We start from the raw sequence: 14,287 nt of genomic DNA, 5'->3' as shown, positions 1-14,287 counted from the left end.
TCCTGAACCAATTGCTAATAACCAATAGGATAGTGGCCTGTTTCCCTTCATCAGAACACACTTGTTCTGTGCTTCATTCTCTCAAAGTCCTTTCTCAACCAAATGGTAATTGGACAGATTGATTCCATTTATGTCCAGACTTCCAGGTGACATGCTACAGCTCAGTTTAGCACTTAAAAATTAACTTTAATTCTAGAATTTCAGTACTATTCAGCACGTGCGTTTAAGGTAGCAATGTACCAGAGCGGAGGATTAGGCCCGAATTAGAAGCAGGCTGAAAATACTATACGAGAACCCTGGTGTTTCTGCCTGATTCAAGTTACACTGACTTCCAATCATGCATTTTATCTTTTGGCATGCTTACATAGGTGCCCAATAAATGTTACCTTTTGGTGATAATAAAACAAAAGCCAAACTTTCAAAAGCTAGAATATCCAAAAGACCATTGTCTGCATTCTTGGCAGCAGCCAGATAGCCAGTTTTCCCAAGTCAGCAGCCTCTGAGGAGGCTGGCGAGGGGCCAGTTCCCAGGGTTGGTGCATTCCTGGGGCCTGGCAAGAGGCCACTGGGACCCTGTTTCCTCTTTCCTTCTCTCTACGTAGTGGAAAAATTTTCCCATTTTGACCCCTCTGAGTCTTTTTTCCCCCTATCGCAGCAAAGGGAGTCAGATGGGAAATGTTCTCCAGTTCCCTCCCAAAACTCATCTCCCACTGCTCTAAGCTGGCAGAGCTTGAAGCAATTGAAGGCATAAGACAAACAAAGGAGGGTTCCTCTGGCCAGTCATCCAGTCCGATTCTATCAGGAGCACAGAGCCTGGAGCAAGGAGAACCAGCGGGACCCCGTGCACAGGGAGTCATTGTACATGTGCTTGGAAGACTATGGGCACTTCTGGAAGCTTTTGGAATAAAATTACCTGTTATAAATAGACACTGGCTGGGTTTCAGGGTTGAGAGCAAGAGGCTGAGATTTCCAGAAAAATAGAATGCTCCACATAAGAAGTTCTGGTGTACAGCTCATTAATAGGGGACTACTGAGCAACTGAACTAAGAAGAAAGGAATTTGAGGTTGGTCAGACATGACCTGTAGTAAACACCTGGGTAAACATTTCTGGCAGATAACATCATGGATATGCTATTCCACTTTTAAACATCATATATGTATATATGTAAACCAAACATAAAAGAAAAATCTTTTCTGAATGCTTCCTTCCATGTGCAGACAAAGAAAGCTGCCATCTGGAATGGCCACATCAGCTGGTCCGCATGTTTCCAGGGTAGAGAAGCCTGCATGCCAGGCACAGTACTGCATGCCCTATTTGTGCTGTGAGTCCTTTCCCTAAATTTACTCAACAACTCTTTGAGTAAGAGATGATCATCTCTACTAATAGATGAGAACACGGAGGCTCAGAGAAGGCAGGTGACATGGCCAAAGTCACACACGCAGTAGGAGGCTGGGATTCAAATCCAGTTCAGGCTCATTCTCCAGCCAACTCATGCTCTCTTCACTGAGTTACAGGGTGCTGTAATCTATTTCCACTGTGCCCTTTAAAACGCGTGCTTTGCACACAGCATGTTCTTAATACAGCTTTCTTCCTGGGGCTGCCACGGCTGCTTCTACATTTGATAAACATTTTGGAGATTAGCAGATAGGAGCTGTACCACTCTCATCATAAAAACATATTTCCTTTGCATAAGGTGCCACAGCCTCCAAAATAATTCCTTGTTCTTCATATCACTTAATGACAACATCCCTCATCACAGTGTCCCACCATTGAAGACACAGATATTCAGAGAGTTTAAGAAACATGCTAAAGGCCACACATCTACCAAACACTTCAACTCCAGCTCTAGTCTAAGCGCTTATGCAGTTCTAATGCAGTGAACAATCCACTAGACCACCCTCCCTGTACCTCAGCATCACACAACTTTTATCAGGGCTGTTGAAGAGAAGACCATGTCACTGCTTACATGGAACTTGTGTTCTGAAGGTGCCACATCACATTGTCTGGTGAAACCAAATTGACAAGGCCAAGGGAATAGACTGGAAAACAACACACAAAAATCTACTTCAAATAAAATATTAAAAATGGGTTAGCGTTTTCTCAGTCCAGAAATGTGAGAAGAGAGGGTGGCAGATTCTATTATGTTATAGAGTCAGTGTGCTGGATATACTCGTTTGGCCTCTCCACATCTACCCTTCACCCTTCCCTGCCCTGGTCTGGGCCCGGAGCACTCCATGGGCCCCATTCTCTCTGGCTTCCAATTGGGTTCAGCCAATGGAGGCACCAACAGGGGACAAGATAGTGGGAGGAGAATGAGGTGAGAGTGTTCATGTCCTGATTCCCTTGCTGCAGGGCCAGCATGGTTGGCTATATCCCTCCACCTAAGGTGGCATTTCCCGCCAAGTGGCTCACTCCTTATAGACACACGGTTTTATAGCCACTTTCAAGGCCTAGTGGCAATGACTCCCCACTGTTTCTAGCTGTGGGGGCTCCATTATTATCTTGTTGCGCTTTCTACATCGTGCCACCTCTTTTAAAGAGGCCCTTTATTAAACTCTCCTCCAGTACCTGGCATGAGTGTGCAATGTGTCTCCTTCCAGGACCTTGATGCAGTAAACAAGAAAACAATATTCTGATTTTGTCTTTGTAGACAAATTATGGGAAGTTACTCAAATCCTCTAAGAGGATGAGAAAGGCTAACTACTTTAGACCAGGCTCTCTCTTTCAGTCACTTCCTTCTCACTGTACCTCACCAAACAGAAATTAGGTCAGATATTCTGCCTCAGGGACCTACTAAACTGGGCCCAGGAGATCTCCACATAGCTACCTACCACACTTACAGTCTAGCCGGGAGTCCACTCCGGGAGGAAGGCAGGACACCACTGGCCTCATCCCAGTCTGTCTAGTTAGTGCCTTCAAAGACTTCGCTCTCAGTGTCCACCCACCCAAGCTGGATCACTGCCAGCCTCATGGCCACTCCATATCCAAAAATGGCAGGCCTCTGAAAACAACTCCTCCTCACAAAAAGGCCAACAGCCCTTGAGCCTACTTATCTGCCGGCTCTGACAGATGGACCCCAGAATTCACCAAACCAAATGATTTTATTTCCCTCTACACATCTATGTGCATGAAAGCAGTCAATGAATTAATTGCATTGGGAAACTTACCAAGCTGAAGACAACTGCTTAAAACCAAGAACCAAAAAGGTGTGGAAAGACAGAAGGCAAGCAAACCTCAGGGGCATATTCGGAAATGGACAATTATGATCCATTAAGCCTAGTTAAGAAACTGAAATTTATGAGGAGGAAACATCTGGAACTGCCTGGAATGTAAAGAAACCAGGAGGAACCACTTTTTGGTCTTAGAGTGAGCAGCCCAGACAAATAGGATTCCACGTTAGGAGAGAATTGCAAAATTAGTGTAGAAAAGGGACAGAATGGAGGCAGTGCATCTGGTGTTAACTGAAGTGTTTGAATATGATGGCTCCTGGATTTCCTTTTGAAATATTAATCGAAATTGGGCTAGAGATGAGGGCTGCATGAAAACTGGCAGAAAGATCATAAATACTGGTTAAGCTGAGCCAGAGGAATGGAACACGGCAATGCAACATGAAGTAATGAGAAATGCTGCTCCATTCATGGCCATGAACCCTGTGGATGTTTAATAAATATTAATTGATAATAATGAACCATACTGCTGAGTGGTAAATTAGTGTAAGATACCTAGGCTGCTGAAATACAGCTTATATATATATATATACAGTTTGTACAGTATACACTGATAAATGGATGAGAAGAAAAGATGAAAATGATTTAGCTATGTGATGCATTTTGCCTTGCGTCAGGAATTAGGGGTAAGAGAATGTTAGAGGAGTCAGGAGGGGTGGCCAGAGGGGGCAAGAGGAAAGTTAGGACAATAATTCAAGATTATAGTAGACCTTGCTTAGGGTCTTGGCAATTTCTCAAGTACAAGCCAGGCACCCTGGAGTCACACCCCATTCTTTTAGACACTGTGACTTTCTCAATAAATTTCTGCTTCAGGGAACTCAGGTACACCATAGACTAAATTTGGACCAATTTATTGAAGGAAGATATGAAAGCCCTCCTCCTTGGGGAAGCCCTCTCTGATCAATAGAGCCAGAAGAACAACTTCCTCTTTGTAACCCCATCAGTCTCATTGTTTACACCACTGTATACCTCCTGGTACTATGATTTGTGTATATGTGACAAGATTTTTTTTAAAGCTTTGCAAAGCAGGAATTGTAGTTTGCATTTCTTAGCACTCATTGCACTGTGTTTCACACCCAGTAGGTGCTCCATTCCTTTGCTGATCAATAAGAAACTCGAAAAAGAAGAGCAGGCACATATCAGAGAGAACACCCAGATGCCCATTAGGTTTGGGACCAGCTTCTAAAGGGATCGATGAAAGCTCTACCTCCTGTTATGGACAAAGCACTAGAGAGTCTGCCATGGGAACAATCCTAGGCTGCCAGAGGATGATGCGGAAAACTCAGTTGCCATGGAAACTTGTATGATCTGATGATTCCCATTGCTGAAAGATGGTGAGACAACAGGAGAATGACAAACAGATCTTGGAGCCCTAAGAACACACGGAACATGCCAAGCAAACATCTCTACTCATTTGTACTTATTTCTGCTACAGAAGCAGTCTCATTTCATCATCTGTCAATAACACAGCATTTATAAAAGGCTTTCAAAATGTGTCCAGTTCCTATTTCTATTTAGTGATCTCAGTGACAAGGATTAAAAAGAATTACCTCTGATGCGGGCAGACAACACCTATCGCAGCAGCTGAATACAGGTGAATGAAACAGGTGTCACCAGAGCTCCTGCTCCATGACTCCAGCAAGGGCAGCCATCCGTGGGCAGGTGCTGTGGTCAGCACTAATGGCAGGTGAAGCCACCTAACCATTCTTGCATCCCAGATTCCTGTGAGAATCACTCCCCAGAAAAATGTACAAATGCATATAACATAAAATATATCGGCCGGGCGCCGTGGCTCATGCCTATAATCCCAGCACTTTGGGAGGCCGAGGCAGGTGGATCATGAGGTCAAGAGATCGAGACCATCCTGGCTAACACGGTAAAACCCCATCTCTACTAAAAATACAAAAAATTAGCCAGGTGTGGTGGAGGGAACCTGTAGTCCCAGCTACTCAGGAGGCCGAGGAAGGAGAATGGCGTGAACCCGGGAGGCAGAGCTGGCAGCAAGCCGAGATCGCACCACAGCACTCTAGTCTGGATGACAGAGCGAGATTCCATCTCAAAAAAAAAAAAAAATATATATATATATATACACACACACACACACACACACACACACACACACACACATATATATATCAGAGAATTCAAAGCCCTGGAAGTCTTTTCATAAATCTCCCCTATCAAGCACCTTTGGGACTCAAGAGAGTCCAGGACATCATATTAATAATCTCTGATGTAAAACAAACAAACAAAAAACTTTACACACACACACTGGAATCATCCTTGGGCAAACCTGAAAAGCAGCATGCCATTTCCTCTGTCCAGCCTTCCCAAACAGCACCCTGGGCGTGCTGCATGTGGAGCCCCTTTATCCCATATTCAGCACCCCCACAACTGTGTATTTGGTTCATAAGCAGCTGCTCACTACTAAGTTCACTCACTCATTCATTCATTTTCCTGAGCTTTTTCTATGTGTCAGACTTTAGGAATCCAATGTAAAGATGACATGGCCCATGACCTCAGGAAACCTACAGTTGAGATCAGTCAGGGGTGATTTTTCTTTTCAGGAAACATAATGGCCATGTCTGGAGATAGTTGTGGTTGTCACAATGAGGGAGGGGTGCTCCTGGCATCCAATGGGTAGAAGCCAGATATCCAATAAACATCCTACAATACACAGGACAGCCCCCACAAAAAAGAACAATCAGGCCCAAACTGTCAATAGTGTCGAGGCTGGGAAACCTGCTCTAGAGCACACAGGCCTGTGGGAATGTGAAAAGGCCAGAAGTAAGTATTATGCCAGCTCAGGAAGGGGCGTGTTCATAACAACTCCGGAACATGTGGCTTTGACGGCAGCCTGCCTTCTCTTCAGAGATGAGAGGAAGGAGAGAAGGAAGCAAAGGAGCCATTCAGAGTGAGTAACAACCACAATGAAGGTTGATCCTCCTTCAGGCAACGTCAGAGGAGGCAGCACCAATTCCAAGTGCTGGGCAGACAAATGGCATTTCTTCCAGAATCTCTTCATGGGAAATGCTGCTGACTCTCTACTCACCTCCATCAGTCAGCGGCCCAGCAGAGGCAACGTGCGGCCATTTGGTAGGACCATCACTCAAGTCATAAACCCCATTGCATGCTGGGGGACGACTAGACGCTGGAGGTGCCCCATCACTCAACAGGGTCTCCCTACTCTTCTCCCATTCTAGTCAATAACTCCACCTTGTACATGTACACGCCATAATCTGTCCTCATATGAATAAAAACACAAAATTGTATGTATATGGGTATGTGTGTACACACACTCTCTCTCTCTCTCTCTCTCTCTCTCTCTCTCTCTCTCATAAATTGCAATCTCTTCTAAAGTTGGTTTCAAGGTCTGGTTCATCAGAAAATCACAAGATCAGAAAATAGACCTAGATCCATGTTCTATATTCCTTATAAGTCTCCCCCTCCCACCACCACTCCTTTGTCAATTGTTTTGCTGAAACCAAGTCTGGCCTCCCTCTGCTCTAGACTATTCTAAACTGCAGGCTTGTCATTGGGCACAGATGAGGCAGGTGTGCTAATGCACATGGGCTCGTCCTGTTTAGGCAGCTGGTGTTCTTTCACATTGTGAAGCATCGTGAAGGAGCTCCCAGTCACTGGCATAAAGGAGTTTCCTACTTCAGAGCTGTTAGCTGTGCAGACCCAGTGTAGTCTGGGGGTAGCCAGACCTGAAGTGAAATCCCATCTCTACCTCTTACTAGTTCTATTGCCTTGAGGAAGTCGATTAACTTGTTAAGCTTCAGATTTCTCATTTGTAAACTAGGGATAATTAGAGTTCCTACCTTAAAGGGTTGTTGTTAAGTATTAAATGGTAGTTTCCATATAAAGTATTGAGCAGTATGCCTGGCCTATATTAAGCCTCCATACAATTCAGCTACTATTACTAAGGGGAGGAAGCCATCCTGGTTGAGACTTAATGCATGATTCACTGAGTGAACATGCTGAGCTGTCTGCCAAAGTGGCTTTGATGTTCGATCCTGCCATCCTCATTGCTGACATGCTCTATGCCCACTGCTTGGACCTAGTCTACTTCTGTCCTGCATTCAGACTCTGTGCTCGGCACCAGCGTTGCTGCAGATCTCCAATGGCCCTCCAAGACTTCTCTTGTTAGGATCTGATCTCTTCTCACTCTTCTGGGGCTCCCCTCAAGACTCACAGCAAGTGGCACCTGTGGGTGGTGCCCACCTGGCCCGGCCTCCCCTGCCTCCCCATAGCTCATGTGCTCCCAGCTCAATCCACGGGACCCGGAGATCTGCACTGTTAGAGAACAGGTGGGCAGGGCACTTCTGCATTTCTGGACCCGCAGTGATGGGCCGAGCTCGGCTGGTGGACAGATTCACCGGGTAGATACTTGTCTAAGGGTCTGACACGTCTCTAACTCCACCTCTGCCAACTCTCAAGGGGGCACAGTCAAAATTTCCGCATGACACTTTGGAAAGGTTGCTAAACCGGGCCAAAGCTAGTCTGTTCTCCACCACTTGCTCTTTTCCTAAAAATGGCCTTCACTAGATCCTCAGACATCACCCTATCTTCTGATACCTGGCTCAGGCCATGGTCTCTGTTCTAAGTACATCAAAGAGACACGGAAATAATAGCCCAGTAAGAGGAAATGAGGCAGTTGGAGGAAAAGAACAACTCCCTCTCATTCTTCGTCCCTCCCTGACTTGATGCTCATTTGGGAAATCTCAAAACCATCTTGACATCAGGGAACAAAGATCAGGCTTCCCAGAGGACAACTGGGCCTGTCCCCAGCGGCCAGGGGCACAGGGCAAACAGTACTTTATATACGCTTCCATCAGTAGACATGGTCAAGGGGGACTGAGATTAGAGTAGCCGGAAACCTTCTATAGGAAGCCGGTGTTTTGGGCCCTGTACAGCATCCCTACGGTAAGAGAAGGTCTAACAAGAGAACCGTGAGAGTCAAGAAAGATCCAGTCATGCCTGAAGCAGTACAGCATGAAGACTTTTGTTTTCTTACTATTCGTAACCCACTGGCTGTAGGCTGTACTGAGCAGCACCAGCAATACCTCTATTTTGCATTTAGAAAAAGTATCAGCAAGGTTGAACATACTCTATGTCAATATTTTCTAAATATTAGGAAATGCCTTCTAAACATTTTTCTGTCCCCCACTCTTCCTACTGGGGTATACGTACTTTGATAACAGCCTAAACCTGTTCCTCTGCCTGCCCTCATACCACATTTACTGAGGGTAAACACAAATCACTACTTAGAAAATCAGCACCCAGGAAATGTAAACCAGGACTTTCAACATTCCCCTTTCTCTTATGCATGCGGATAGCCATTAGAATCCAGCCTACTGCCTGTCTTTGTAATTAAAGTGGTTTTTTTTGTTTTTTTGTTTTTTGTTTTTTGTTTTTTAAGAAAATAGCTACATTTGATCATGTGTCTTCAGAGGCAGCTCTCTTCCTACAACAAAGGTAAGCAGTTGTAACTACTTATGTGGCCTGCAGAGCCTGAAATATTTACTATCTGGACCTTTACAGAAAGAGTTTGCTGACTCCTGCTTCAGAATTATATCCAGTCACTAAATGGTGGGCGGGGCGGGGGGACACAACTGAACATAAACCAGCAGAGATTTAAATTCAATATGAGGAAGAAGTTTCCCTGGGAGAAAAAAAAATCAGTAATAACATGAGTTGGCACCAAAGGATGCAGGACCAATATCCTTGGGTTGCCTCTTTTTTCTCTACTCTCTCAGTCTGCAGTTACCAAATTCCCTCTGTTGCTTCAAACTACAGCTCCCCCATGGCCCCTCCTCACATCTTCCCAGAGTGACCTCAGCTCCTACCTCTGCCAGTGACACACTGTTCATCTCCATCTGATGATATTTTTTTCTGCTTATTAGGACAGCTTCCCCAGATAAACTAGAAGCACTTGAGGAAGCCTATCCCCCTGTGTCAGCCAGAGAGACCTTGCAGGAAACGGATGACACACTCAAAGCATCTAACTGAGGAGAGTTTGCTAAAGGGACTGTTCACTGAATTGTAGACAGAGCTAAGTCAAACCAACAAAAGATGGGCTAAAAACATCCAAGAGCCATTACTATGAAGAATCCTGAAGGGGTATGGGGAAGCAGAAGGTGCCAGAACACAGAGAGAGCAGTGGTTCTCACTATAGCTAGAGTTCTGGGGAGAGGGTTGTCCAACAAAAGCTGCAACTTTAGGCAAAGGTGCCCAGTTCCTGTGGTCCATGACCAGGCAGGGCGAGAGTGGGAAAACAAATAGCCCAACCTCTGATCTCCTGCTAGGAGGCCAGCAGGACCTCTTTCTCCCATTGGCCAAACTCAACCAGATTCCAGAAGGTAACGTCCATGTGGTACAGCCTCCACGTGTGATTGGCCAGGTAGTGAAGGATAAAGAGTGGATCTGGAGGGAACATGCAAACCATCCAGCACATCCCCATAGCTGGTTTTCAATAGTGCTTGTTGATTGACTTTGTGTTAATGAATGTTGTGGAAGGCTTGATTACTATAATGATTTGGATACAAACAGTCAAGAGTCTGAAGGATGAATTCAGGGATGTGTGCAGTTCTTTTTCTTCCTCTACAAGCTCAGCTGTCAGAGCTGAAGGTTTAGTGTGGCAAACGTTTTGTCTTCCTTTTGTGGGTGAGAAGAAAAGAGGATACCAAGAAGGAATTCATACTGCTACTCTCATCTGTGCTTAAAAGCTAAATGTATTTCCCCAAAATTAAAAAGAGAATGTTTGCTACTTAAATGTGAGCTGGTAAGAAAGATAACTCACGTTCCAGCATGCTCATCAGTTAAATGCTATCACAGCTACAAGTGTCAAACAGCTACATGGGCAGCCCGGGAATGAGTCTGGCAAATAAAAGAGCACAGTGTGAAATGATGACTTTTTCTGATCAAAAAGCATCCTGGGGAGGGCTGAACAGTTTTGGGTCAAGAAGAGGCCTCTATTTCTGGGGTGATTTTTATTGCTATCAGAGAGAAGACCGTACTTGCTGTGAACATATGGCTACTCCACACACTCCTACTGGTGAAGGCAAACTCGTAGTCACTTGTCTTTCTCCCTGGGCCTTTAGCCCCAACAATGAAACATATTTTTCATTTCAGTTTCACTTATGTATCACTTTCTCTTTTAAAAGGGTGAGTTATAAAGTAAAAAAAAAAATCACCATCAATGAATATTTCAGTGTGTTACCAGGACGCATGTACGCAGACACGTATATGTGTGCACACACATACACTCAAACCCTCCCCCATGCCACGTGACTAAGGACCACAAACTCATTTTCCCCAACTGGAACTTTTTTCAGTTTTTGGACTGTGAGTTTCTTTATTCTGTGGCTCCTCCAGTCTAAAAATGTAAAAGCTGTTGCAAGGGAGCTATAATTTCTACTCAACACTTCAATGATTTGATTATATAAAATAAAAAGTGTAATGAAGTTAATAGCACCTTATTCTTGCAATACATTATAAGAATATTTTCCTGCAAAATCTGAAAGTGGAAATTACCTCTGGGCCCCCTAACTCTCAAAAATATGGGTCGTGATGATTACTGCAATGGAATTTCAAGACTGAAGAACGTAATATGTTTCTCTTTCCTCTATTCAGTTTCCCAAAAGGACATCTTCTCTTCCTGGGATAGTATATAATGACAGATAAAGAACTTAAGTGACAGATTGTTCTACTTTTGGTGTAATCCTAGCGTGTGAGCTCAGGAAGAGCAGATAACCTCTCTGGGCCTTAAGTAGTCTGAAAAGCGAGGGGACTGGATAACCCATTTTCACTTTAGCATTCTAGATTCAAAAAATAAAATAAAAAACATGCATTGGGAATGAAAACTGTACTGTAACGCCAGGTTTGTTGTTCTTGTTTTCTTGTATTTCACAGCAGCCCTTATCCAGAATCTTCCCCACCTGCTTCTTGCCTAGTAATTTGTGTGGCTTCAGCATAGAGCTGAAGAAGAGGGCAACGTCCTGAGTTCGGATCCTTCACAGGCCGGGCATCTTTGATCTCATCCCTGGTCCAGCTTTCTTTCTGACAGTTGGAATTCATACAACATGCTTTCAGGTTCCCATTCCCAAAGAAGCAACTCAAAAAGAATACTTTAGCTGCTATTGTCCCAGAGGTAGCATCTCATTTGAAGAACAGAACATAATACTACAACCGAGGGCAAAATTGTAGTCACTTGGCCTAAGTGCAAATAATGTTAAATAGCATTTAAGTACCCCCCTACACACTGTGATAGGAAAGGACATCCTTTTTCAGAATTTTCCCAATCTGGGCATGCAGATGTAGCACAGTCTGCCTCTAGGAAACAAGGAAATGATTTCACCAGTGTAAAAACTCTCCTAAGCATAATACAGGGAGACTTAACAGGATTAAGTTTCTCAGGTGGTGCCAAACAAGTTCTCATTTTCACAGCGTTCTTCTATGCCAGCAAGTCAAGAAACATATTTGCAGCCCTCAACAAGTTTCAGGGTACAGCCATATGCCAAAAAGAATGCAAGCTCGATTTAGGGTTTTCAGCTAGACTGGTAATGTGACAGGATTTTACTTATGCCCATTTCCAATCTATCTTTAGGTAAAATTTAAATATGAGCATTGACACTGTTTCCCTTTTTCTGATCTACAGGTACCTAAGATCCCCCCTGTCTTGTCCTGTCCTATCTTTGCCTTCCCAGCGTTCTGGGCTCCGCGTTCTTCTGTTTTACCAATTCCCTCAACAAAATTCTGCTCATCTGGTTGACATTTGGCAGAGACCCAAGGCCATTTATTAATGAATGCTACTATGAATTATTGAAAGCCAATAGCTTATTATGTCTAACTTGATAGGGATTTGCATAAAACTTAAGATCTGAGGCAGAAATCTGTGGCTTTGGGGAACAACCAATATTGATGATATTTCTGGGTTAAGAGAATCTTTCTGGAGCTACTCACATCATACCATATAGCTGTCTCTGTCCTTAACCTAGGCCTAAGACAGACCCTATTGGCATGCTGATATGTAAAAGTGTTTTTCTTCTGCAAAGGAGAGGCTGAGAAATTATCTCTTTATCCCAAGTTTTCCCAGAAGTTGAAAAAGGAATACACACACATACACACATACACACACACACAGACACCCAGACACGCTCACACACCAATGTTACCACATTCAACCTGGAGTTAGCAAGACGTAGGAGGTGAGATGGGGTCAGATCTATAGAGAGGAGGACTTAAAATACACCAAACTTAGCCTCTAAAGGTATGCTGGTCAAGGCACAGCCCAAATAGACACAGATGTTGATTCTGACTAAGGAGAGAAGAATTTGACATAAATGCTTAACACAATCTTCTTCTCAAGTCCCAGAAACTCACATCTATGAACAATTTGTGAGGTGGAGTCTCAGCCATTAGGAGGTAAATAACTAATCTGTCCATGATAGAGCAAGACCTACAGCTGCAAAGTTTGAAAGGTATAGGAGATAAATCAAACCAACAAATAGTTCACTGAACCCCCACTCTGCTAGACTCCAGGCCAGGTGCTGAGAATATACAAGTGAATAAAACACATCCCTATAAAATGTGCACAAGAAGGAACCAAGCTAAATCTCTATTTCAGAAAGTTTGCTTTCTATTTCAAGTTTGCTTGATTTGATTCCTTGCTCTGCTCACAGGCACTGCGTAACAGAAAAGGTGACCCACACATGTTAGCCCAGACACTGCGGAAGAGTAGCCAACCATCAGACTTAGTCTAAAGTGAATTAGCCTGTTTCATTGGACTAAGCAGATTCTCACACCTGATAGCAAACCCTACCAGGTTGTTAAGAATGATGTTCATCAGCATTAAAACTCTTAGAAAGAAAGTTTACAGACAACTGAACTAGCGCACATACCTAAGAAGATCTCCAAGACTTCCTCAGCTCTTCAATATTTGAAGCTGTATTGAATTCTTGTTCAACTTACCCCCAAGGTTAAGATAAATGGGGGATGGAACAACTATATATAGGCTTAGCATTTGGCATCAGTATACAGTAGTGTTTTTGTATAGGCTGAAGTCTACATCAGCTGGAATTAATATAATTAAATATAATGTTGACAGGTTATGACATTTGCCTATTAAGACACTATACAAACATTCCAATAATTTGCTGGTTTTTGAGTTTGTGAAAAATAAATGAAACAAAATCTCAGGGGATGTTGCTAATGGTGTAACTGGAAGAGAGGTTTCAAAAGCACAGGGTTCAGGAAATAACAGTCAAAGAATAATGCATTCAAAGCCAAAACATATAGAGTGGTAAATGAATATTTAGTACTTACCACAAGACTGCTGTCTAGAGACAGCCTTTTTCCAAAGTCCCTTTTCTCGAGCTGTCTCTTTCCCTCCATGGACGAAGTTATTTATTTTCTTTTGTGACTTATAAGAATCCCCCGTCTGTTTCCAGGGTCACTGAAAAGAGTGAACATGTGTTTTACTATCCAAGTGCACAGTGTTTAGACCTTTGTTTTCAACTGTCTAACCAGAAACAAGCATTGAAGTTAAAATATACCTAGTCCCAAATAATAAGTATAGAACTGGGCTCTCTCAACTCAAAAGACCACTCCGTGTTACAAATGAAAGAGTCGTCTTTATGGCGGCCCCTGTGTTTTTATAGGTTTTGCTAATGGAGTTGGGGAATGGGTTTGCAGGTTGAATCAGCAGACTGTGGAAAAAAGCAAACAGTCTCCATTTCATGCCACACTTGCTCCACACCCGTCCTCTCTCTATCAGCCAGAATCATTCTGTTACTGTGCACATCGATGCTGTCTGCAAATTCCATGAGATCAAACCGACAAAACCACGCTCCATAACCAAGAGTTATTGAGCTCAAGGTCCAATGAAGGGAAACTGAAACATGAACTTTGTTGTCAATATTTAATTAAAAAAATATGTAATTTAAAAATATTTGAGGAACATTGTAAGATACATTCCTCTCGGGATAGATTGATTCAAAATGAATGGTGGGTGATGTCATTACTGTCAATGAGTATTTATAGAACACCCACTGTAT

General features: G+C 43.5%; 1 protein-coding gene across 3 annotated transcripts in view; it reads right to left on the bottom strand.

Moving 5' to 3' along the window:
- Positions 1 to 14,287, bottom strand: part of NCKAP5 (NCK associated protein 5) — a 977,998-nt gene that overhangs the window by 820,968 nt on the left and 142,743 nt on the right. For all 3 annotated transcript variants that reach the window (XM_050750930.1, XM_050750929.1, XM_050750926.1), the window contains exon 2: positions 13,557 to 13,686. In XM_050750930.1, coding sequence (XP_050606887.1) covers positions 13,557 to 13,625 — 69 coding nt within the window. In that variant the 5' untranslated portion in view covers positions 13,626 to 13,686. The remainder of the gene's footprint in view (positions 1 to 13,556; positions 13,687 to 14,287) is intronic.

The sequence above is a fragment of the Macaca thibetana genome, chromosome 12 (genome assembly GCF_024542745.1).
Source record: "Macaca thibetana thibetana isolate TM-01 chromosome 12, ASM2454274v1, whole genome shotgun sequence".
Taxonomy (NCBI): Eukaryota; Metazoa; Chordata; class Mammalia; order Primates; family Cercopithecidae; genus Macaca; species Macaca thibetana.
This window is presented reverse-complemented; position numbering and strand designations above follow the sequence as displayed.